Source organism: Panulirus ornatus, chromosome 64, assembly GCF_036320965.1.
Source record: "Panulirus ornatus isolate Po-2019 chromosome 64, ASM3632096v1, whole genome shotgun sequence".
Classification (NCBI taxonomy): domain Eukaryota; kingdom Metazoa; phylum Arthropoda; class Malacostraca; order Decapoda; family Palinuridae; genus Panulirus; species Panulirus ornatus.
The window spans coordinates 5,557,649-5,584,009 of record NC_092287.1 but is presented as its reverse complement, the minus strand read 5'-3'; the positions used below and the strand labels follow the sequence as shown (position 1 = coordinate 5,584,009).

The 26,361-nt window shown below is 40.0% G+C and overlaps 3 protein-coding genes across 8 annotated transcripts in view; 2 read left to right on the top strand and 1 right to left on the bottom strand.

Moving 5' to 3' along the window:
• Nucleotides 1–23,292, bottom strand: part of LOC139746192 (uncharacterized) — a 185,024-nt gene extending 161,732 nt beyond the window's left edge. For both annotated transcript variants that reach the window (XM_071657115.1, XM_071657111.1), the window contains exons 1-2: nt 23,221–23,292; nt 7,180–7,332 (exon numbers count right to left, since the gene is read on the bottom strand). The gene's annotated coding sequence lies outside the window, so the exon portion shown is untranslated. The remainder of the gene's footprint in view (nt 1–7,179; nt 7,333–23,220) is intronic.
• On the top strand, nt 2–17,377 carry LOC139746200 (LYR motif containing protein 1-like). Its single transcript, XM_071657132.1, has 3 exons — nt 2–115; nt 5,546–5,773; nt 17,238–17,377. Exons 1-3 carry the CDS (start codon nt 55–57, stop codon nt 17,375–17,377), a joined length of 429 nt encoding a protein of 142 aa, XP_071513233.1. The 5' UTR covers nt 2–54.
• A 28-nt stretch (nt 23,293–23,320) lies between the features above and the next one.
• rin (ras GTPase-activating protein-binding protein 2) overlaps nt 23,321–26,361 on the top strand; it is a 51,216-nt gene continuing 48,175 nt past the window's right edge. For 2 of the 5 annotated variants that reach the window (XM_071657129.1, XM_071657126.1), the window contains exon 1: nt 23,330–23,466. The gene's annotated coding sequence lies outside the window, so the exon portion shown is untranslated. Of the gene's footprint in view, nt 23,467–23,566; nt 23,700–26,361 lie in introns of those variants that run through there. The other 3 variants (XM_071657125.1, XM_071657128.1, XM_071657127.1) reach the window with 3 other exon arrangements.

The following is a 26,361-nucleotide window of genomic DNA, read 5'->3' as shown; positions in this document are numbered from 1 at the left end:
TATAAGGATTAGATTTTCATTCAACGTCAAAATTCCTGACTACGTTACGTTTTCATGAATATTGTTACGGTCGTCAGATTTGTTTATACTGAGGTCAAGCTTTCGAAAATACAATGTAAGAAAACATGAACATTTTTAGAGACTTATTTTAAAGCAAGGTTATGACTCAATATATATCTGAGAGTAAAATATCAAGGTGTTTTAATCGGGGAACAGTGCACAGATAACAACGAGACCAGAGAAAAAAGTTTACACTGGAATTCGTAGCATTTTCATAATTTATCTTCTATGATAAATTTGATAAGTGACAAGGGGTTATGAAGACCAGGGTAAATGTAGGAATAAAATATTATATTTAAAAGAATCAGAGGAAAACCATGTAACCTCTCAGCAGCCAGGATTTGTTGTAGATATATAACAAAGTGAATGGAGTCGACTAGTGTGAAATTCATGAGATGACCCATCGTAGTAAATTTGGGCCACGAACTGACACCTACCCTGCCCTCTGTCTGTTTGCATTTGCCAGCTGACGTGACTGTAAAATCCTGTGCGATATATTTCGACTATATCTTTGAAAACGGATAACATTTCGCCTTAGGTGAAGCTCTGATTGGTGTGTGCTTCATTTAACACCACATTATCCTCTCCTTATAACCCTCCTTAGTAACTTACCATTAAAAGATAGAATTTAATTCTCCCGATCACTGAGTGCCAGTCTACATCACTTGTGTTAAGAAAACGAGTCTGCTGATAGGCACCTCTTCCAAGTTTGTAAATTATTTCTATGGTACCTTTTAAGTAAAATTTTACCCAAAGTACCCTACAGGGAATTAATCAGTAATGAATGTTTAGCCTGTGTAGGATATATAGTTATCTTCACTTGTGCGAGGGTTAGTATTATTTAGGGACTGGAAACCATCTGTACAGAAGTTTTAGAGCTTAGCTTCCTTGTACTGTGTGTAGACTGGCTAGTCTGCATGCCTGTAGTTTGTGTGTTTTTCATGGTTGTATGGACTGCACGAGCCGGTTGGAGTTGTATCAGGATGCACAGTTGGTCAGAGGACAATTCATGCTATGTGCTGCAGGCAATCTGTGTATATAAGGTTGCTCAATGCTGAGCAGATGAGTTTGGCTGTCAGAGGTAGCAAGCTGGAAATCTGGTTGATTAATTGCATAGGTTGAGGATATTGAGAGATTGCAGCTGGTTTATGAGCAGTTCACCTCGGGGGACATTGGATGAAAGTGTTGTAAGTATTAGGAATGCAGGTCAAGATTTCCTGTTATGGAGTGTATCTGGAGGGGTATGTGGAAGTTGGGTAGGTATGTAGATTTGGTTGTTTGAAGGTATAGTCGTCCCTACAATTTTGTATGGATGCAAGGTATGGCTTACAGCTGAGGTCGTGCATAGGAGGGTGGACGTGTTGGAAATTAATTGTTTGAGGATATGTAATGTGAGGTGGTTTACGTGAATAGATAATGAAGGGGAAGTGAGAGGTATAGCAGTAAAAAAGAAAAAAAAAAAAAAAAAAGGTGGCTAAGGGAACTGATAGGTTGTACCAAAAAGGTTTGGACTGAAGGAGAGAATGAATGAATATATATATATATATATATATATATATATATATATATATATATATATATTTTTTTTTGCTTTGTCGCTGTCTCCCGCGTTTGCGAGGTTGCGCAAGGAAACAGACGAAAGAAATGGCCCAACCCACCCCCATACACATGTATATACATACGTCCACACACGCAAATATACATACCTACACAGCTTTCCATGGTTTACCCCAGACGCTTCACATGCCTTGATTCAATCCACTGATAGCACGTCAACCCCGGTATACCACATCGCTCCAATTCACTCTATTCCTTGCCCTCCTTTCACCCTCCTGCATGTTCAGGCCCCGATCACACAAAATCTTTTTCACTCCATCTTTCCACCTCCAATTTGGTCTCCCTCTTCTCCTCGTTCCCTCCACCTCCGACACATATATCCTCTTGGTCAATCTTTCCTCACTCATTCTCTCCATGTGACCAAACCATTTCAAAACACCCTCTTCTGCTCTCTCAACCACGCTCTTTTTATTTCCACACATCTCTCTTACCCTTACGTTACTTACTCGATCAAACCACCTCACACCACACATTGTCCTCAAACATCTCATTTCCAGCACATCCATCCTCCTGCGCACAACTCTATCCATAGTCCACGCCTCGCAACCATACAACATTGTTGGAACCACTATTCCTTCAAACATACCCATTTTTGCTTTCCAAGATAATGTTCTCGACTTCCACACATTCTTCAAGGCTCCCAGAATTTTCGCCCCCTCCCCCACCCTATGATCCACTTCCGCTTCCATGTTTCCATCCGCTGCCAGATCCACTCCCAGATATCTAAAACACTTCACTTCCTCCAGTTTTTCTCCATTCAAACTCACCTCCCAATTGACTTGACTCTCAACCCTACTGTACCTAATAACCTTGCTCTTATTCACATTTACTCTTAACTTTCTTCTTTCACACACTTTACCAAACTCAGTCACCAGCTTCTGCAGTTTCTCACATGAATCAGCCACCAGCGCTGTATCATCAGCGAACAACAACTGACTCACTTCCCAAGCTGTCTCATCCCCAACAGACTTCATACTTGCCCCTCTTTCCAAAACTCTTGCATTCACCTCCCTAACAACCCCATCCATAAACAAATTAAACAACCATGGAGACATCACACACCCCTGCCGCAAACCTACATTCACTGAGAACCAATCACTTTCCTCTCTTCCTACACGTACACATGCCTTACATCCTCGATAAAAACTTTTCACTGCTTCTAACAACTTGCCTCCCACACCATATATTCTTAATACCTTCCACAGAGCATCTCTATCAACTCTATCATATGCCTTCTCCAGATCCATAAATGCTACATACAAATCCATTTGCTTTTCTAAGTATTTCTCACATACATTCTTCAAAGCAAACACCTGATCCACACATCCTCTACCACTTCTGAAACCACACAGTCCAAACCTTTTTGGTACAACCTATCAGTTCCCTTAGCCACCTTTTTTTTTTTTTTTTTTCTTTTTTACTGCTATACCTCTCACTTCCCCTTCATTATCTATTCACGTAAACACATATATATATATATATATATATATATATATATATATATATATATATATATATATATATATATATATTTTTTGCTTTGTCGCTGTCTCCCGCGTTTGCGAGGTAGCACAAGGAAACAGACGAAAGAAATGGCCCAACCCACCCCCATACACATGTATATACATACGTCCACACACGCAAATATACATACCTATACAGCTTTCCATGGTTTACCCCAGACGCTTCACATGCCCTGATTCAATCCACTGACAGCACGTCAATCTCGGTATACCACATCGATCCAATTCACTCTATTCCTTGCCCTCCTTTCACCCTCCCGCATGTTCAGGCCCCGATCACACAAAATCTTTTTCACTCCATCTTTCCACCCCCAATTTGGTCTCCCACTTCTCCTCATTCCCTCCACCTCCGACACATATATCCTCTTGGTCAATCTTTCCTCACTCATTCTCTCCATATGCCCAAACCATTTCAAAACTCCCTCTTCTGCTCTCTCAACCATGCTCTTTTTATTTCCACACATCTCTCTTACCCTATTATTACTTACTCGATCAAACCACCTCACACCACACATTGTCCTCAAACATCTCATTTCCAGCACATCCATCCTCCTGCGCACAACTCTATCCATAGCCCACGCCTCGCAACCATACAACATTGTTGGAACCACTATTCCTTCAAACATACCCATTTTTGCTTTCTGAGATAATGTTCTCGACTTCCACACATTCTTCAAGGCTCCCAGGATTTTCGCCCCCTCCCCCACCCTATGATCCACTTCCGCTTCCATGGTTCCATCCGCTGCCAGATCCACTCCCAGATATCTAAAACACTTTACTTCCTCCAGTTTTGCTCCATTCAAACTTACCTCCCAATTGACTTGACCCTCAACCCTACTGTACCTAATAACCTTGCTCTTATTCACATTTACTCTTAACTTTCTTCTTTCACACACTTTACCAAACTCAGTCACCAGCTTCTGCAGTTTCTCACATGAATCAGCCACCAGCGCTGTATATATATATATATATATATATATATATATATATATATATATATATATATATATATATATATATATATTTTTATTTATTCATTATACTTTGTTGCTGTCTCCCGCGTTAGCGAGGTAGCGCTAGGGAACAGACAAAAGAATGGCCCAACCCACCCACAAACACTTTTATATGCATACATGTCCACACATGCACATATACATACCTATACATCTCAATGTATACATATATATACACACAGACATATACATATATGCACATGTATATAATTCATAGTCTGCCCTTATTCATTCCCGTTGCCACCCCGCCAATGGATTGAACCAGGGCATGTGAAGCGTCTGGGGTAAACCATGGAAAGTTTTATGGGGCCTGGATGTGGAAAGAGAGCTGTGGTTTTGGTGCATTATACATGACAGCTAGAGACTAAGTGTGAACGAATGTGGCCTTTGTTGTCTCTTCCTAGCGCTACCTTGCGCACATGCGGTGTGTGCGTGTGTGTGTGTTGTCATTTCATGTGTGGCGGGGTGGTAATGGGAATGAATAAGGGCAGACAGAATGAATTATGTACATGTGTGTGTATATATATGTATACGTTGAGATGTATAGGTATGTATATGTGCATGTGTGGACGTGTATGTATATACATGTGTATGTGGGTGGGTTGGGCCATTCTTTTGTCTGTTTCCTTGTGTTACCTCGCTAACGCGGGAGACAGCGACAAAGTATAATAATAATACATGTGGGGTAGGAACAGGAATGGATGAAGGCAAGCAAGTATCAATATGTACATGTGTATATATGGATATGTCTGTGTATGTATATGTATGTATATGTTGATATGTATATGTGTGTGTATGGGCATTTATGTATGTATATGTGTATATGAGTGGATGGACCATTCTTCGTCTGTTTCCTGGTGCTACCTTGCTGATGCTGAAAACAGCGATTAAGTATAATAAAAAAGAATAATAACATATATGCGTGCAAGGAATAGAGTGAATTGGAACAATGTTGTATACCAGGGTCGAAGTGCTGTCAATGGACTGAACCTGGGCATGTGAAATGTCTGGGGTAAATCGTGGAAAGGTCTGTGAGGCCTGGATGTGGATAGGGAGTTGTGGTTTTGGTGCATTACACATGACAGGTATAGGTTGAGTGTGAATAAATGTGGTCTTTTTTGTGTTTTTCTGGTGCTTTTTCAATGACACAGGTGACGATACTGTTTCCTGTGGGCGCCAGGAATGGATGAAGGCAGGTGGTAGACAGAAATGAAATATGGTAGTAAGTTTTCCCCTTAGATATAAAAAATGCAAGATGTAATTAAAAAGTATATACAAGTGTCCTGAATTTGTAGACTTTGGCATTAATACTGAGTCCTGTATCCTTTTCAGGTATTTTTCATCTCATGGCAAATAGTCTAAGAAGCAGAGTTTTGGCTTTGTATCGACGCATTCTGCGTATCGGCTTTTCATGGGAAGCTCAAAATCCTTCAGAAACAAAAGTAGAGCAGAATTACATTATTAATGAAGCAAAGCAGTTGTTCAGAACAAATAAGAACATTGTAGATGTGAAGACCATTGAGCAGCATATTATTGAGGGAGAAGCCAGACTTGAAATTGGTTAGTGTATGAATTGATTTTAGTGCTTAATAAAGAATTAATTTAATCTGATATAATTCATTTAAGCTTCAGTGTAAGTTTTTCATTCAGTGAGTCATCCAAGAGAGCACGTCACCGGGGTAGAATATATATGAAACACACCACTTGTAAATATTTACTCATTTTAGCCTCACTGACAAGACAGTAGTTCTCAGAACACTTGTGAATGTCTGTAAATGGGTTTAGTTGCTCCTCAGGTGAAACTGACACTGAGGAAATCATATAAATAGAATCTGCTGAGAATGAAGACAAAACCACTGTAACAGTAGTAACACATATATGAATAAAGTGTAAGCATTGTGAAAATGAGCCATTATATATGTTAAGGTTCATGAGGGAGAGTGTGAAAGTACTATGGATGTAAAATAGTGAAATATTATGTTAAAGAGAATAAGTAGCATTTGAATATAAGCAACTAAGATAGGTTAGAGGTTGTTGAGCTGTGACGATCAATAAGGGGAAAAATACAGTAGAAAAAATAATGACATGGTTACATTAAAAAAGTAGCATCAAAAGTAAAGTGATGAGGCATTCAAATTGTGTTGACATGTAGAGAGAAATGAATTAAGAAAAACAGCAGTGTTGTGATGGTTCTCTTTTGTCTCATTCTCACCGACTCCTCCTCAATTGGTGGTGTCAAGAAATATTTACCCTTTACAGTGTCTTTCAAAGATTGCTTTATCCCTCTCGATCTCAGTTATGTTTCATTTATAAATTATTCTAGGCAGGTCATGCTTTTGTGCCCAGGGTATGAACATTTGTCATTTGCGTTGGAAAAATAGCAGTAATGAATGTGGTAAAACTTTATTACTGGTTCTCCTCCTCATATTTAGATCATCAAAGGATGCTGTGTAATAGCAACAAAATGGATGCCAAAATAATTGTACTGAAAAGATAAATTAAGAGTTGTGACAGTTGACAGCAATACATACAGTGCCTACCAATGAAGTATGCATGAGTGGGCCTGCAACAGTTACACTGCAGCAAAGTATTTTACTCCATCTAAAATAGTGTTGTTGTCCACCATGAATCTGGCACCCTCTAGCATACAGTGGCAATCATGTGATGTGCCAGCATACCACATAAGTCCACCTCAGTAGCAGTTTAGCTGTTGTAGATGGGAATGCTGTGTAATGCTACCCATTTTCCTTTTTTTTTTTCTTTTCCTTTTTGTACCCCTACCACCTACTATTGTTGGAAATACTAACATTTGACAAAACAGATTCTATAGTTGCATTTCACAAGTGAAAGAGGCCACTTTAGAAAATTTCTAATATTACCAGTATGAGCTTGAGGTCAGTACAACAATAGGAAGAAATTTAATGATAGCAGTGCCCTGGGAAGGCCAGAAAAAACCTTTCACTTACCTCTGAGTGTTCTTAAATGTCAAGGGAATGCAAATTGATTTAAAGAAAAGGTCTTAGACTGCTCAGTGATGTGTTGATAAGGATAGTGTAGGACCCCTTACATGAGGACCTTGAGCACTGGAGCTGCAGGCAGCATCCCAAACCTCTCATAACCTGTAGGCACCAGAAGAAAAGAGTAAATTTTTGTAAGAAGTATGTAGTGTGGGATATGGCTGAGTTCAGAAGTGTCTTGTACACTGATAAGTCCCCCTTTTCTGTGATACGTGGCTGTAGTACAGTTGACCAGGATGTGATCCATTTGACTCCAAGTACACTGCAAGCACTGTAAAGCTCCCTGCTTCTCTTATGATATGGGATTGTTTTAGTTATTTTAGTGTGGGAGACCCTGTAGTGCTGCCAGAGAATGAAACTGTTAACAGATACTTAAATTGAGCTACTGTGAGACTGTCTTCCAGATTCATTCAAAAAGTGCAAGACTGAGGTTTTCATGCAGGGTGGGGCTTCCTGCCACACTGCCAAATTAGTCAAAACTGACAAAAAAGACTACATTCATTCACACTCAGTCTCTAGCTGTCATGTATAGCGCATCAAAACCACATCTCCCTGTCTCCATCCAGGCCCCACAGACCTTTCCAAATGGTTTACCCTAGTAATTTCACATGCCCTGGTTCAGTGCATTGACTGCACGTCGACCCTGGTATACTACATTGTTCCAATTCACTCTATTCCTTGCACGCTTCTCACCCTGCTGTATGTTCAGGCACTGATCACTCAAAATCTTTTTCACTCCATCCTTCCACCTCTAATTTACTATCCTGCTTCACCTTGTTCCCTCCACCTCTGACACATATATCCTCTTTATCAATCTCTCCTCACTCATTCTCTCCATATGTCCAAACCACTTCAACACACCCTCTTCTGCTCTCTCAACCTTACTATTTATTTCTACACATCTCTTACCCTTTCATTACTTATTAGATCAAACCACCTCGCACCACTTACTGTCCTTAAACATTTCATTTCTAACACATCCACCCTCCTCTGTACAACCTAATCTTTAGCCCATGCCTTGCAACTATATAAAATTATTGGAACTACTCTTTCTTCAAACATACCCTTTTTTGCTGTCCGAGATAATGTTTTCTCCTTCCACACATTCTTCATCGCTCCCAGAACCTTCACCCTATCCCCCACCCTGTGACTCACTTCGGCTTCCATGGTTCCATTTGCTGCTATGTCCACTCCCAGATATCTAAAACACTTCACTTCCTCCAATTTTTCTCCATTTAAACTTAATCCCAATTAACATGTCCCTCAACCCTACTGAACCTAATATCCTTGCTCTTTTTTACATTTACTCTCAACTTTCTTTCACACTTTTCCAAACTCAGTCACCAACCTCTGCAGTTTCTCACATGAATCAGCCTCCAGAACTGTATCATCAGCGAGCAGTAACTGACTCGCTTCCTCGGCCCTCTCATCCCCAACAGACTGCATATATGCCCCTCTCTCCAAAACTCTTGCATTTACCTCCCTAACCACACCATCCATAAACAAATTAAATAACCATGGGGATATCACACACCTCTGCCATAGACTGACATTCACTGAGAACCAATCACTCTCCTATATTCCTACTCATACACATGCCTTACATCCTTGGTATAAACTTTTCACTGCTTCTAGCAACCTACCTCCCATACCATGTACTCGTAAGACCTTCTACAAAGCATCTCTAACAACCCTATTGTATGCCTTCTCCAGATCCATAAATGCTACATAGAAATCCATTTGTTTTTCTAAGTATTCTCACACACATTCTTTAAAACAAACACCTGATCCACGAATCTTCTACCACTTCTGAAACCACACTGCTTTTCCCCAATCTGATACTTTGTACATGCCTTCACCCTCTCAATCAGTACCCTCTCATATAATTTCCCAGGAATACTCAACAAACTTATGCCTCTGTAGTTTGAACACTCACCTTTATCCCCTTTGCCTTTGTACAATGGCACTATGCATGCATTCCGCCAGTCCTCAGGCACTTCACCTTAATTCCATACAAACAATGAATATCCTTACCAATCAATCAACAACATGCTCACCCCCTTTCTTAATGAATTCTACTGCAGTACTATCCAAACCTGCCTCCTTGCTGGATTTTATCTTCTGCAAAACTTTCACTACCTCCTCTTTCTTAACCAAACCATTCTCCCTGATCCTCTCGCTTTGTACACCAGCCCAACCAAAACACCCTACATCTGCCACTCTGTCATCAGATACATTCAACAAACCTTCAAAATACTCACTCCATCTCCTTCTCACTGAATCACACTATATATTTAATGCTTTCTCGTCTTCATCTATTCCCGGCTCCACCCCAACCCTGGATGTTTCACATTCCCTGGTTCAGTCCAGTGACAGTATGTTGACCTCAGTATACCACATCATTCCAAGTCACTGTATTCTTTTGACCCTTTTCACCCTCCTGCATGTTCAGGCCCTGATCACTCAAAATCTTTTTTTCACTCCATCCTTCCATTTCCGATTTGGTTGCCCCATTCTCCTTGTTCCCTCCAGTTTTGAAACATATGTCCTCCTTGTCAATCTTTCCTCACTCATTCTCTCCATATGTCCAAACATTTCAACGCACCCTCTTCTGCTCTCTTATCCGCACTCCTTTTATTACCGCACATCTCTCTTACGCTTTTATTAGTTACTCGATCAAACCATCTCACACCACATACTGTCATCAAACACTTAATTTCCAACACATCCAGCCTCATCCACACACCCCTAACTATAGTCCATGCCTAGCAACCATATAATATTGTTGGAACTACTAATACTTCAAACATGTCCATTATTGCCCACACAAGATAACATTCCCTCTTTCCACACATTCTTCATTACCCCCTCCCCCAACCTAAGACTCATTTCCGCTTTCAAGGTTCCATTTGCTGCCAAGTCTACTTCCAGATATCTTAAACACTTCACTTCCTCCAGTTTTTCTGCACCCCCATCCTTGATTGCTGTTTTCCATATTATCAAGGTAGTGCCAGGAACAGACAAAGAAAGGCCACATCTGCTCACATCCATTTTGTAGCTGTCATGTGTAATGCACCCAAACCACAGCTCCATATCCACAACCAGGTCCCACAGATCTTTCCATGGTTTACTGTAAATGTTTCACATGCTGTGGTTCAGTCTATTGACAGTATGTTGGCCCCAGTAGACGAATGTGTATAGTAAAGTTAAAGCATGAATAAAAGCAAGATTATTAGGTTTAGTAGGGTTGAGGACAAGTTAAGAGGGGTTTGAGTTTGAATTGAGAAAAATTGAAGGAAGTGAAGTGTTCTAAATATCTGGGAGTGGTCATGGCAATGAATGGAACCATGGAAGTGGAATTGAGTCAAAGGGTGGGGGCAAAGGTTCTGGGAGTGCTAAAGAAAGTGTGGAAAAAGAGAACATTATCTGGGAGAGCAAAAATTGGGTTGGTTTAAAAGAATAGTAGTCTCTGTATATAGCCCTTGTAAGGCAAGGCCTATATATAGATAAAGCTGTATGGAAGAAGGTGGATGTTTTAGAAATGAAAGTTTGAGGACAATATGTGGTGTGAGGTGGTTTGATCAAGTAATTAATGAAAGAGTAAGAGAGATGTGTGGTCATGAAAGAGTGTGATTGAGAGAGTAGAAGATGGTGTGCTAAAATGTTTAGACATATGGAGAGACCTGTGTGAGGAAGTACCAGGAGAGACTGAGTACAGAATGGAAAAAGGTGAGAACAATGGAAGTAAGGGGAGTGGGGGAGGAATGGGATGTATTTAGGGAATCAGTGATGGATTGCGCAAAAGATGCTTGTGGCATGAGAAGAGTGGGAGGTGGGTTGATTAGAAAGGGTAGTGAGTGGTGGGATGAAGAAGTAAGAGTATTAGTGAAAGAGAAGAGAGAGGCATTTGGACGATTTTTGCAGGGAAAAAATGCAATTGAGTGGGAGATGTATAAAAGAAAGAGACAGGAGGTCAAGAGAAAGGTGCAAGAGGTGAAAAAAAGGGCAAATGAGAGTTGGGGTGAGAAGGAGGTAAATAAAGTGCGTAAGACAAGGGAGCAAATGGGAACTTCAGTGAAGGGCGCAAATGGGGAGGTGATAACAAGTAGTGGTGATGTGAGAAGGAGATGGAGTAAGTATTTTGAAGGTTTGTTGAATGTGTTTGATGATAGAGTGGCAGATATAGGGTGTTTTGGTCGAGGTGGTGTGCAAAGTGAGAGGGTTAGGGAAAATGATTTGGTAAACAGAGAAGAGGTAGTGAAAGCTTTGCGGAAGATGAAAGCCGGCAAGGCAGCAGGTTTGGATGGTATTGCAGTGGAATTTATTAAAAAAGGGGGTGACTGTATTGTTGACTGGTTGGTAAGGTTATTTAATGTATGTATGACTCATGGTGAGGTGCCTGAGGATTGGCGGAATGCGTGCATAGTGCCATTGTACAAAGGCAAAGGGGATAATAGTGAGTGCTCAAATTACAGAGGTATAAGTTTGTTGAGTATTCCTGGTAAATTATATGGGAGGGTATTGATTGAGAGGGTGAAGGCATGTACAGAGCATCAGATTGGGGAAGAGCAGTGTGGTTTCAGAAGTGGTAGAGGATGTGTGGATCAGGTGTTTGCTTTGAAGAATGTATGTGAGAAATACTTAGAAAAGCAAATGGATTTGTATGTAGCATTTATGGATCTGGAGAAGGCATATGATAGAGTTGATAGAGATGCTCTGTGGAAGGTATTAAGAATATATGGTGTGGGAGGAAAGTTGTTAGAAGCAGTGAAAAGTTTTTATCGAGGATGTAAGGCATGTGTACGTGTAGGAAGAGAGGAAAGTGATTGGTTCTCAGTGAATGTAGGTTTGCGGCAGGGGTGTGTGATGTCTCCATGGTTGTTTAATTTGTTTATGGATGGGGTTGTTAGGGAGGTAAATGCAAGAGTTTTGGAAAGAGGGGCAAGTATGAAGTCTGTTGGGGATGAGAGAGCTTGGGAAGTGAGTCAGTTGTTGTTCGCTGATGATACAGCGCTGGTGGCTGATTCATGTGAGAAACTGCAGAAGCTGGTGACTGAGTTTGGTAAAGTGTGTGGAAGAAGAAAGTTAAGAGTAAATGTGAATAAGAGCAAGGTTATTAGGTACAGTAGGGTTGAGGGTCAAGTCAATTGGGAGGTGAGTTTGAATGGAGAAAAACTGGAGGAAGTGAAGTGTTTTAGATATCTGGGAGTGGATCTGGCAGCGGATGGAACCATGGAAGCGGAAGTGGATCATAGGGTGGGGGAGGGGGCGAAAATTCTGGGGGCCTTGAAGAATGTGTGGAAGTCGAGAACATTATCTCGGAAAGCAAAAATGGGTATGTTTGAAGGAATAGTGGTTCCAACAATGTTGTATGGTTGCGAGGCGTGGGCTATGGATAGAGTTGTGCGCAGGAGGATGGATGTGTTGGAAATGAGATGTTTGAGGACAATGTGTGGTGTGAGGTGGTTTGATCGAGTGAGTAACGTAAGGGTAAGAGAGATGTGTGGAAATAAAAAGAGCGTGGTTGAGAGAGCAGAAGAGGGTGTTTTGAAGTGGTTTGGGCACATGGAGAGGATGAGTGAGGAAAGATTGACCAAGAGGATATATGTGTCGGAGGTGGAGGGAACAAGGAGAAGAGGGAGACCAAATTGGAGGTGGAAAGATGGAGTGAAAAAGATTTTGTGTGATCGGGGCCTGAACATGCAGGAGGGTGAAAGGAGGGCAAGGAATAGAGTGAATTGGAGCGATGTGGTATACCGGGGTTGACGTGCTGTCAGTGGATTGAATCAAGGCATGTGAAGCGTCTGGGGTAAGCCATGGAATGCTGTGTAGGTATGTATATTTGCGTGTGTGGACGTATGTATATACATGTGTATGGGGGGGGGGGTTGGGCCATTTCTTTCGTCTGTTTCCTTGCGCTACCTTGCAAACGCGGGAGACAGCGACAAAGTATAAAAAAAAAAAAAAAATATGGAGAGAATGAGTGAGGAAGATTGACTGAGGACAAATGTGTCAAAACTGGAGGGAACAAGGAGAATGAGGAGACCAAATTGGAGATGCAAGGATGGAGTGAAAAATATTTTAAGTTATCAGGGCCTCAAAATGTAGTAGGGTGAAAGGCTTGCATGGGATAGAGTGTATTGGAACGATGTGGTATAATGGGGTCGATGTGCTGTTAATGGACTAAACCAGCTCGTGTGAATCATCCAGGGTAAACAATGGAAAGGTCTGTGGGGCCTGGATGTGGATTTGGTGCATTATACATTGCAGCAAGAGAATGGATGTGAGCAGATGTGGCCTTTCACATGCCCTGGTTCAGTCCATTGACAGCATATCGACCCCAGTATACCACATTATTCCAGTTTACTGTACTTTGTGCATGCCTTTCACCCTTCTACATGTTCAAGCCCTGATCATTCAAAGTCTTTTTCACTCCATCCTTCCATCTCCAGTTTGGTTTTCCACTTCTTGTTCCTTCCACTTGTGACATATATATCCTCTTTGTTAAACTTTCCCCACTCATTCTCTCCATATATCCAAACCATTTCAACACACCCTCTTCTAGTGTCTCAACCACACTCCTCTTATTACCACATATCTCTGTTGTCCTTTCATTACTTACTTGATCAAACCACCTCACACCACATACTGTCCTCAAACATTTGATTGCCAACACATCCACCTTCCTACGCACAACTGTATCTATAGCCCATGGCTCGCAGCCATATAGTAATGTTGGAACTACTATTCCTTCAAACATACCCTTTTTTGCTCCCTGAGATAATGATCTCTCTTTCCATACAGTCTTCATCATTCCCAGAACCTTCACCCCCTCCCCCACCCTGTGACTCACTTCTGCTTCCATGGTTCCATTCACTGCTAATTCCACTCCCAGATATCTAAAACACTTCACTTCCTCCAAATTTTTCCCTATTCAAATGTACATCCCAACTAACTTGTCCCTTAACCCTGCTGAACCTAATAACCTTGCTTTTATTCACATATACTTTCAAGTTTCTCCTTTCGCACACTCTTCCTAACTGAGTCATTAACATCTGCAGTTTCTCACAGGAATCAGCCACCAGTGCTGTATCACTGGCGAACAACAAATGACTCAATTATCAGGCCTTTTCATCCCAAACACACTCCATACTCATCCCTCTTTCCAAAACTTTTGCATTTACTTCCCTCACCACCCCATCCATAAACAAGTTAAACAACCATGATGACATCACACACCCTTGCCGCAGACCAGCTTTCACTGTGGACCAATCACTCTCCTCTCTTCCTATTTGTACACATGTATTACACCCCTGATAAAAACTTCTCTGTTCTAGCAGCTTACTTCCCACACCATATATTCTTAAGACCTTCCATAAATCATTTCTGTGAACCCTATCATATGCCTTCTCCAGATCCATAAATGCCACATACAAATCCACCTGTTTTTCTAAGTATTTCTCACACACTTCAAGGAAAACACCTGATCCGCACATCCTCTCCCACTTCTGAAACTACATTGCTAAATCACTAGAAATATAATTGGAATATTTTTCACCCATAGGTGCTATGATAATGATATTTTAGATACATTTAAGTAAGTACTGTGAAAAGTTTCAGACAAATACTTCAACAATGATGAAAGCTATAGATTATTTCACCTGTAAGTGTAAAATCTATTATTCATCCCAATGATGTAGTATCCTATTAAATGGTCATAGTAAACATCTCTCAAGCACAGAACATTATTACCTCATAGAAACTAGTCAGTTATATGCACTTTATCCACATGCCTCATGTCGATCATGTGATAAGTGCATTATAGCTCGGATTTTATTGGCCCAGCCAGCAAAGGGATAGCTCATCTTTCAGTCGCATTTGAGTGCTCTTAGAGGAATGGTGTCATGTTTATTTTCATTTGTGAAATGGCAAACTGCAGTACTGGGCAAGCAACTAAATGTCCAATATTTGGTCAACAAGAACAACTGAAATAAACTGTTTTACCAACATATCAGGAGTTAATTAAAGCATGCCAGTTAGAGCAACCAACATACTAACCAATCAACAACACAGTCACCGGCTTTTTTGATAGTTTTAACTGCAATACAGTGCAATCCCACTGCCTTGCTGGATTTCATTATCTGCAAGGCTTTCACCACCTCTTCTCTTTTCACCAAACCACTCTCCCTGACTCTCACTCTGCAAACCACCACAACTCAAATACTTTCTCTGAAACACATATACTTGTTTGCCATATCCTGCATTAGCGAGGTAGCACCAGGAACTCGTGAAAAAGAGGCCTCATTTGCTCACACCTTCTCTAACTGGTTTGTATATTACATTGAAACCACAGCCCACAGCATTCAACTTGGCCCTCAGCATTTACCTCCCTCACCACCTCATCCATAAACAAATCAGTGTGGTGACATCACTTCTGTAGACCTACTTTAACCTGGAACTACTCACCCTTCTCTCTGTCTACTCTCAGACATGCATTACTCTCGTGATAAAAACTCCTCACTGCTTCTAACAGCTTTTCTCTCACATCATATATCTGTAATCTCATCCAAAATACATCTTTATCATCCTTAATATATGCTTTCTCTTGATCCATAAATACCTCACACAGATCCTTCTGGTTTTATAAGTATTTCTCAGAAACATTCTTTAATACAAGGACCTTATCCACACATCCTCTACCACTCTTGAAACCATGTTGTTCTTCCCCAGGCAGGTGTTGTGTGTGTGTGTGTGCCACCAGCCACACAGTCACTGCTCTCCCATACAACTTACCAGATACACTCAGTAAACTTGTATCTCTGCAATCAATTTCAAACATGTTGGCTTTAAACAGTGCAGTGCTTTACATATTTCCTTTCCTTGTGGCAAAAGTAAACTGATCAATAGGTATATAATTACATATTTTCTTTGGAAGCTTACTAGGTTATATTCATTAATCTTATTTTGTTCATCCGAAATTTTTGCTTAAATGATTTATGTGTCTCCTGTATGTTATACGTGATCTGCTGGAGAAAGTCCCTCTCGAAAGACAGCATAACTACCTGCTGTGTTGACCGATTATAATTTTGATATGAATTATGCTGCTTGTCCACTTTATGAATTTTAAAGCACTTATCTAAATATCTGCATTGCAGGTGGGTCAGTCACTAGCAATTATTTGTTTTAGATTTTGGACTTAAAATCTCTAATGTATTAGTCAAGATATGATTCCTTAATCAGGTTTTTTTTTATTCACCTAGGAACATTATTTTCAAAATTCATATGTATCTAAACATAGTTTAAGTTCAATATTTTCCAGTTTGTATCATTGCCATAATTTATGGCAAATAATTTTGAAAGAGGAGTGGATGTTTTTGAGTGATACAGTTGTCATGTGCAAGTATTCTCCTGTTGAAATAAGCATGTATATGACGCTATTTTGAGAGAAAAAGAATGTTTTATGGTGATATTGAATTCTTGAGGGTGATAAAAGTTTGACAGACAAATTCATCTGCCATCCATACATCTTACTTGTTGAGATGTATCAATGTATTTTGACACCTGAAATCAATCGCTCTTGTTGTCAGATGGGATGTAGATAAATTGCATGAGATGTGATGGGTGATGATCTAATTTTTGTTTCAGTTATTCCAGCTGTAACTGACTGAGCTTTGATAACCAGTTATTTGTTAGGAAAGTTTGACTCTTGATTCTTGGTTAGCATAAACTGGAGAGGACTGTCAAAGGTGTCTGTCCTGCCTCCTCTGCTTAAAAGACAAAAGTTTGTTTTGGAATTTAAACTGATTTCTTATTTGATTTTGATTTTTTGTCTTGCACTAATTTTTTCCCCTTTACATTAAGAATGAGAAAATAATGATCCTCACATAAACCTGTATGGGTCACGAGAAATCAGTATCATAACTGTTTTGCACATAATCATTATTCATCTCAAGTAACAAGATATCAAAGTTCAGACTTTTAATTCAACACTCATTTTATCTTTCCAGCATTACATTACAAGAATCCTTATCCAAGACCAGTGAATATGCCACCAAACACTATAACCAAAGGATGGGGTAGGGGCAATATAAAACGTCAAAGAGTCTCTAGACCAGTCTATGTAAAGTCACTTGATAACAAGACATGAATAAAGTATTAAGTAATCCTTGAATGTTATGTAAATAGTCATGGATTAGGCATATGTGTAGCATTTTTATGTCTTTATTATAGTTATGCTCCTGAACCACTTTACATTTTTCTTTCTTGGAGACGGAAAACTTGCATGATCAGTATCAAGGAAAAAGGACATTAATCATGCTCCAGACATGACAGCCATTTATCAAATGTATTATTTCATCTCAACTGAAGTGTGATTAACTGTGAAAGTATGTGATCCTTATGATATGTCTACTGACAATAAAGAAATTTGGAAATTGCTATACCATTTGGTATTTTATTCATCAAACCTCAAAAGATGTGATTTGCATCTGGCAGTCCCATAACCTGCTTAAATCTTTTGATATTCATTTCCACCTTTTTCCCCTTTCTTCCTTTTCTGAAATATGATCTTCCACAACAAAAATAACCACTGAATTACTCATATCAACCTCCTTCTTTACAAATCTTTCTGATTTTGGTGCTCTTTATGCTCACCCTAATCCTGTCATGAAAAAAGTTACAGCCAATGATAATGTCAAGGTCAATTTTGCATAAATTTAAAAGATAAGGTTCATTAGAAAAATAACAGGACTAGTTTAAAGGCCCCTTATACAGACACCAGAGACAGAAGAAAGATTTGGTGACCAGTTAACATAAAATGTAATGAACACAATTAAATCATAGCACAAAATTTTACCATACCAATATCTAAGTGGGGAAAATCTCTTTCCAATAGCTCCAGGGGCAGACTCTACTTTGATATGCTTGATATTGCCCCTATCCAATTCGATGAGAATCCTATTTGCACTTAAGAACAGAACACATACAATATTCTAGCAAGGGAGGCATGTCAGAACAGGGATAAGTAGAGATTCTATTGCTGTGGCCATCCCCTTAATGGAGACCCCTTGAGGGAATAGGCATCAGCAATATAAGACAGATAAAAAGATCTAGCTACACACTAGGATCTCATTAATAATGCTGACGAAGAAAAGCTCAAAACAAGTGATCACTGAAAAATTACCTTCAAGTCTGTGAGTAATCTCAGTCAACATGAAAGTCAGGAAAAATATGAAGGTCCTTTCATATGCAGGTGACCAAACAATCACACCACAACACCCTGACACCATAGTAGTAACTACACACATGAAACTACATCACACTGTTAGAACAATGGCTCACCCACAAGAAAATGTCTGCATCTTAACAAAAGTCTTCATTCATTCTTTTAATCCTTAACTGACATGAATCCACCTCATACCCTTCATTCTCCTTGAATGGTCAAAATCTCAATCATTCTAGGTATTACGTATAACACCCACAACATTAACTCCCCACATCAATGATATAAGCACAATAAAACACACAAATGCTTTAGCACTAGATTTGAACTAAAAAGAAAAAGAATCCCATGGCATCCTCTATGAACAATTCATCTGCTTCACTCAAAACTACCTCTCATCTGCCTAGTCTTCCACCTTCTGAAAACCAAATATAACGAAGCTACAAACCATACAAAATAATGCACTCAGAATAGTCAATGACTGCCTACATAAACTAAAGCCCTCAGAATACTATCTGGGACCTGAATTGGACAAGAGAAAAGACCCCTTAGCATCCTGTATACACATTTCATCTGCTTCACTCAAAACTACCCCTCACCTACCTCTTCGACTACCCTTTCAAAAGTAAATATAATAGAGGTATATACCATACAAAGCAATACACTCTGTACAATCAATGACTCTCTAGCTTTCACAAACAGTCCACATCCACACCGTGAAGCAATTCCACCACAACACAGGCTCACTGGTCATTTCTTTGCAAAAGCACTAACTCCCCTCCCACTCAAACCTATCCAAAACTAATCGTTAACCCCAAGGTAAAAACAAAACACTTACCTCTGCCTTACACTTCAGCAACATCTACTCACAGGTAGTATGTTTGAGGAAAGGAACCCGGATGTTTTGGCTGAGTGAAACGAAGCTCAAGGGTAATGGGAAGAGTGGTTTGGGAATGTTTTGGGAGTAAAGTCAGGAGTTGGTGAGAGGACAAGAGCAAAGGAAGGAGTAGTACTACTCCTGAAACAGGAGTTGTGGGAGTATGTGATAGAGTGTAAGAAAGTAAACTGTAGATTGACATGGGTAAAACTGAAAGTGGATGGAGAGAGACTGGTGATTATTAGTGTCTATGCACCTGGGCATGAGAAGAAAGATCATGAGAGGCAAGTGTTTTGGGAGCAGCTGAGTGAGTGTGTTAGCAGTTTTGATGCACGAGATCGGGTTATAGTGAAGAGTGATTTGAATGCAAAGATGAGTAATGTAAAGGTGAGTAATGTGGCAGTTGAGGGAATAGTTGATGTATATGGGGTGTTCAGTGTCGTAAATGGAAATTGTGAAGGGCTTGTAGATTTGTGTGCTGAAAAAGGACTGGTGATTGGGAATACCTCGTTTAAAAAGAGGGATATACATAAGTATACGTATGTAAGTAGGAGAGATGGCTAGAGAGCGTTATTGGATTACGTGTTAATTGATAGGCACACGAAAGAGAGACTTTTGGATGTTAATGTGGTGAGAGGTGCAACTGGAGGGATGTCTGATCATTATCTCGTGGAGGCGAAGATGAAGGTTTGTAGAGGTTTTCAGAAAAGAAGAGAAAATGTTGGGGTGAAGAGAGTGGTGAGAGTAAGGGATCTTGGGAAAGAGACTTGTGTGAGGAAGTACCAGGAGAGACTGAGTGCAGAATGGAAAAAGGTGAGAGGAAAGGATGTAAGGGGAGTGGGGGAGGAATGGGATGTATTTAGGGAAGCAGTGATGGCTTGCGCAAAATATGCTTGTGGCATGAGAAGCGTGGGAGGTAGGCAGATTAGAAAAGGGTAGTGAGTGGTGGGATGAAGAAGTAAGATTATTAGTGAAAGAGAAGAGAGGCATTTGGATGATTTTTGCAGGGAAATAGTGCAAATGATTGGGAGATGTATAAAAGAAAGAGGCAGGAGGTCAAGAGAAAGGTGAGAAAAAGAGGGCAAATGAGAGTTGGGGTGAGAGAGTATCATTAAATTTTAGAGAAAATGAAAAGATGTTTTGGAAGGAGGTAAATAAAGTACATAAGACAAGAGAACAAATGGGAACATCGGTGAAGGGTGCTAATGGAAGGTAATAACAAGTAGTGGTGATGTGAGGAGATGGAGTGAGTATTTTGAAGGTTTGTTGAATGTGTTAGATGATAGAGTGGCAGATATAGGGTGTTTTGGTAGAGATGGTGTGTGAAGTGAGAGGGTCAGGGAGAATAATTTGTTAAACAAAGTGAAAGCTTTGCGGAAGATGAAATCCGGCAAGGCGGCAGGTTTGGATGGTACTGCAGTGGAATTTATTAAAAAAGGGGGTGACTGTTGGTGAGGATATTCATTATATGTATGGCTCATAGTGAAGTGCCTGAGGATTGGTGGAATGCATGCATAGTATGTAAGAAAAACTTAGAAAAACAAATGGATTTGTATGCAGCATTTATGGATCTGGAGGAGGCATATGATAGAGTTGATAGAGATGCTCTGTGGAAGGTATTAAGAGTATATGGTGTGGGAGGCAGGTTGCTAGAAGCAGTGAAAAGTTTTTATCAAGGATGTAAGGCATGTGTACGTGTAGGAAGAGAGGAAAGTGATTGGTTCCCAGTGAATGTCGATTTGTGGCAAAGGTGTGTGATGTCTTCATGGTTGTTTAATTTGTTTATGGATGGGATTGTTAGGAAGGTGAATGCAAGAGTATTGGAGAGAGGAGCAAGTATGCAGTCTGTTGTGGATGATAGGGCTTGGGAAGTGAGTCAGTTGTTGTTCGCTGATGATACATCGCTGGTGGCTGATTCGGGTGAGAAATTGCAGAAGCTGGTGACTGAGTTTGCTAAAGTGTGTGAAAGAAGAAAGCTGGGAGAAAATGTGAATAAGAGCAAGGTTATTAGGTACAGTAGGGCTGAAGGACAAGTCAGTTGGGAGGTAAGTTTGAATGGAGAAAAACTGGAGGAAGTGAAGTGTTTTAGATATGTGGGAGTGGGTTTGGCAGCGGATGGAACCATGGAAGTGGAAGTGAGTCACAGGGTGGGGGAGGGGGGGCGAAAGTTCTTGGAGCATTAAAGAATGTGTGAAAGGCGAGAAAGTTATCCCAGAGAGAAAAAATGGGTATGTTTGAAGGATTAGTGGTTCCAACAATATTATATGGTTGCGAGGTATTGTGCGGAGGAGGGTGGATGTGTTGGAAATGAGATGTTTGGGGACAATATGTGGTGTGAGGTGGTTTGATCGAGTAAGTAATGAAAGGGTAACAGAGATGTGTGGTAATAAAAAGTGTGGTTGAGAGAGCAGAGAGGGTGTATTGAAATGGTTTGGTCACATGGAGAGAAAAAGTAAGGACAAATTGACAAAGGATATATGTCAGAGGTGGAGGGAACGAGGAGAAGTGGGAGACCAAATTGGAGGTGGAAGGACGAAGTGAAAAAGATTTTGAGCGATCGGGGCCTGAACATACAGGAGGGTGAAAGGCGTGCAAGGAATAGAGCGAATTGGGGTCGACGTGCTGTCAATGGATTGAACCAGGGCATGTGAAGCGTCTATGGTGCGTCTATGGTAAACATGGAAAGTTTTGTGGGGCCTGGATGTGGAAAGGGAGCTGTGGTTTCGGTGCATTATACGTGAAAGATAGAGCCTGAGTGTGAACGAATGTGGCCTTTGTTGTCCTTTCCTAGCGATACCTAGCGCGCGTGCGGGGGAAGGGGTGTCATTTCATGTGTGGCTGGGTGGCGGCGAAAATGAATAAAGGCAGCAAGTATGAATTATGTACATGTGTATAAACGTATATGTCTGTGTATGTATATATATGTATACGCTGAAATGTATAGGTATGTATATGTGCGTGTGTGGACGTGTATGTTTATACATGCGTATGTGGGTGGGTTGGGCCATTCTTTCGTCTGTTTCCTTGCGCTACCTCGCTAACGCGGGAGACAGCGACAAAGTGTAATAATATAAAAATTTCCATTTTATCTACTGTATTTTATAAACAAGTTATATGTCCTATAATATAGGTAATTACAAGCGAACGCAGGGCAGGTCACTGAAGAGGGTACACAAGGTTTATTTTGTGCTTGATACAATGCTATTCTATGCTTAACCGGTAACGTTAGTCGTTAATGTCAATATACCCACATAAGTAGTACTACTCTTGCTCAAATGCTTTTCTCACTGAAGTGCCCAATTCGGAAATAATGCACGGAATCCACTGGAAATGATTGGAATGGCTCTCCCGGATCGACATGGGACCCATGAAAATGTAGTCGAGGGGACCATTGTAACTTCTGTATTCTCCATAAGCTTTCAAGTTTTAATTTGTATGAACCGTGTAGCAATGTAAAGATTCTTAGTTGTCTTTATAATTAGATTAAAAGTTAGGGAAACTTATTTGGGTAATATCCCTGGTGTTTCTTAGTGAAGAGTAAATACTCATTGCCATGTCGTCCGGGAGTCGCCATTAAACAGGTTGCCCTTTTTCGAGCACTCCCGGTAACGTTTATGTTGCGCCTAACACAAAATCATTCATATACATGAATGAGGACGTGTTGCACAAGGAAAAAAATAAAGTTCGAAGTCCAAAATAGGTGTGCATAAATTCTATATATAGTTTATACTGGCTATACATGCTTTACAGAAAATTTGGATTTACCTCTCGACTGAGTCTACACAAGTTTAGAATGTTAAATCATCTCTTCCATTCGTTATATTTAGTAGCATAATAATACATGGTTTAGTAAACTACATCTAGGATACGTTTTAGGAAAAAAAAAACATACCACAGATCATGAGGAAGGTGAATGTGGTGGCTCTCGGTTACGCCATTTGAAGGTGGCGGCGGCTGCGGGTGCTGGTGGAGATGGATCTCGTCACCAAAACGTGTCAGGCCTCGGGACCGCATGGTGCGTTTTTGGGTTTGAGATACGCGGGTGCGCGCTCGCCATTACGCACCATCACAAACAGCCATATTACAGAAGGAAAATACGTCATCTATTTAAGCAAGTCTCTACTCGCTCGTAAAGTACGTAAGTTATTCCCATCAGGAGGTTGTGGAGGGGTAGTTGATAGATAAGAGTGAGGGATTATCTCTCCATTTTCGAGGTAGACTGAGAAATAACATGGAAATAAACATAACAAGTTACCGGTGCCCCACTCGACGGAGCAGTGTCAGGCCCTCACCAGAGTTCTTTGTGCTTCACTGCTTCCCCAGCTCATGCACGTATGTGTGTTTTGTGAGAAGGAAACGTGTAATGAGTCGGTAGGTGAAATTCTGTAATACCCGTTAAGTTAGGGAGGTTTAAGGATATACATGTATGTCGGGTAAACAATGGTGGTGGGAGTATCACGTTTTGTGAGGGAGAAGGAATCCTTATCATCCGGTCCTCACAGGTCCCGCTGTCTCTTCCCTTGTTGCTTTATCATTACTATTGTGTGTGTGTACTTTAGTGCCTACAGTTGTGTATCTTTAGATCGCCTCGTACCGAAATCGCGAGGCTTAAAAAGCTGGTAGATTTTTGTACAAGTCGAGGAATGAAATCTTTTGATAGATGGACTTGTCCAGCAACGTGTATAAAACCTAGTACAGTGCAGGACGGTACACCAGGTAAAGCAGCCTTCCTTCAGAGTGAAAAGCTGTTACGGGTTGCCCGTCTTTGGGTATGGAGTCTTTGTAATGACGATTCCGATTGCATGTAGAGGTATATTCTAGTAAAAGCGTATTTAAATGGATAGAAGGTATGAGGAAATCACGCTAAGTAGAAAGGTTGAGAAATTACAGACCTGAGGTCAAGTAAACGTAATGACGATTCCGATTGCATGTAGAGGTATATTCTAGTAAAAGCGTATTGAAATGGATAGAAGGTATGAGGAAATCACGCTAAGTAGAAAGGTTGATAAATTACAGACCTGAGGTCAAGTAAACACAGGTTTGAGTCATTACAAAATACTCTTGTAAAGATGATTGAACAGTTTGAAATGATTACATGAGTGGTGCTATTGTGTAGTTAATCCAAAAACATTATGGAAAGATTGAAAAAAATGATGATTCACTTGATGTTGATGTGATAATTCACCCATTGAGCGACCCATTAAATTTAGCTATGGTTATTGATTTAGCTCTTAGTTTATTTTGGTTCCACATTGCTGTTGAGGTTGGATAGATTAATTTTGTTCTGCAGCGCTAGAGTACTGTGAATATGTAGAATTACAAACAACATGAATTCTAGATTTGTTTTATTGAATGAAGTAAGGCATTCATAGTGAGGCCTATATATTTTAGGTAAATGAATGTTAGTGCATATGTAGGTAAATGTAAATGATAAGAAATTTTTAGAAGCCCCACCTTACTATGTTTGATAGCTAAAGTTATAGTAGAAATACTACAATAATTTCCACGTCTGCCAAGGATTGAATGTCTGTATATTTTATTTTTATACATTTAGTTGTGTTTGCATGGCACTTAACCTAGGGTTAGACAAGAATGTTTTGACCATAATTCTAAACATTAAGATAATGACAGCTAAGGAGGTTAGGTAAGTTTTTCGTAAGATTGTTTTTTAGAAGTTTGTCAAGTGTATTACTGTAAGTTTCCCAGATGTACTTCATTATATTTCTTTATGATTATCCGTGGACCATTTTTTCTGAGAAAGCCCTGGTGTTACTTGGGACTTTTCTTAAGGTTCCTGCAGTCCAAATCTATAATGTTTCTAATTGCAGGGAAATGCAGACTCCTATAGAGTAAGAAGTTCATTAAATTTACTCTTCTTCCCCAATGATGATCCTTGTCAGACGTGACTTTAAACTTGTATAACCTTGAGCAGTAGTCAGTGTACCGCAATCACCCATGATATCATTTAGTTGAAAAGCAGATAGACCAGTCGTCCATTAGTATTTTTGTAGTTACAACACATTATTTGAAGCATCCAAAACTTAAAGAATATGCTAGACGTAGCTTTGATGATTCTAAACCAAAGAATTTGCCAGAGGCAGCTTTGATGATTCTAAACTGAAGAATTTGCCAGAGGTAGCTTTGATGATTCTAAACCGACGAGCAGTTACTTTTGGGTATTTTCCGTGTACAGTTACATGTGTTTCAGTCTATAAATTTTGATTAAAGTTGTACCACTAGATTTCCAATTATCAGAAACTTAGAAAATGTGTTTTCTTAAATGGATGAAGTATCTGAATTTGTTAAACAGCATAGGACTCAAAAAAATGTAGAGGAAGAAGTTTAAGCAGAAGATATTCTATAAGTAACAATACTTGGAAATAGATTTGAGTATTGAGGAGAAAATTAAGACCACATATCATCCATTATGGTCCATTATTCAAAGTTAAAAGCAATGGTGTCCACCTGAATGATAGGGAAAGGCACAACAATGAAGACGCTGAATGTAATCTTTGCAGGGGCAAGAATTATGAACTTAGCTTGCGCTTTGGTGTCCTGAGTTATTTGGAGAGGAATGAAACATCTGTGCAACTATGTAATGAGAAAACAGAAAGGATATTAGGGAGCTTCTCTGTTAGTGACTTTAAAACCCCTAAAAGTTTTGGGTAAAAAAAAAAAGAAAAAAGTCTAGCACAGATGATGGCATTTGGGAAGAAAAAATTCAGGTGTTTATACAGAGGGATAACTATCTATATATCTATTTATATATGTGACTCCTGTTCCAATTGGAACTCCCTCAAGGGAGTGACCATGGCAACAGAGTTGCCATAACAAGTGATCTCCACTACTGCTTTTTTAGGCTTTAGTGCCTCACCCTTAACAGGCCACCAGCAGGGGGCAATTTGAGTGCAGTGTTTGCTGAGGCTTTTTTTTTTTTTTTTCCAATTGTTAGTTGAGTGCAGAGCTGAGTGGATTGTGTGAAAGTTAGTAAGGTAAGACTATATATATATATATATATATATATATATATATA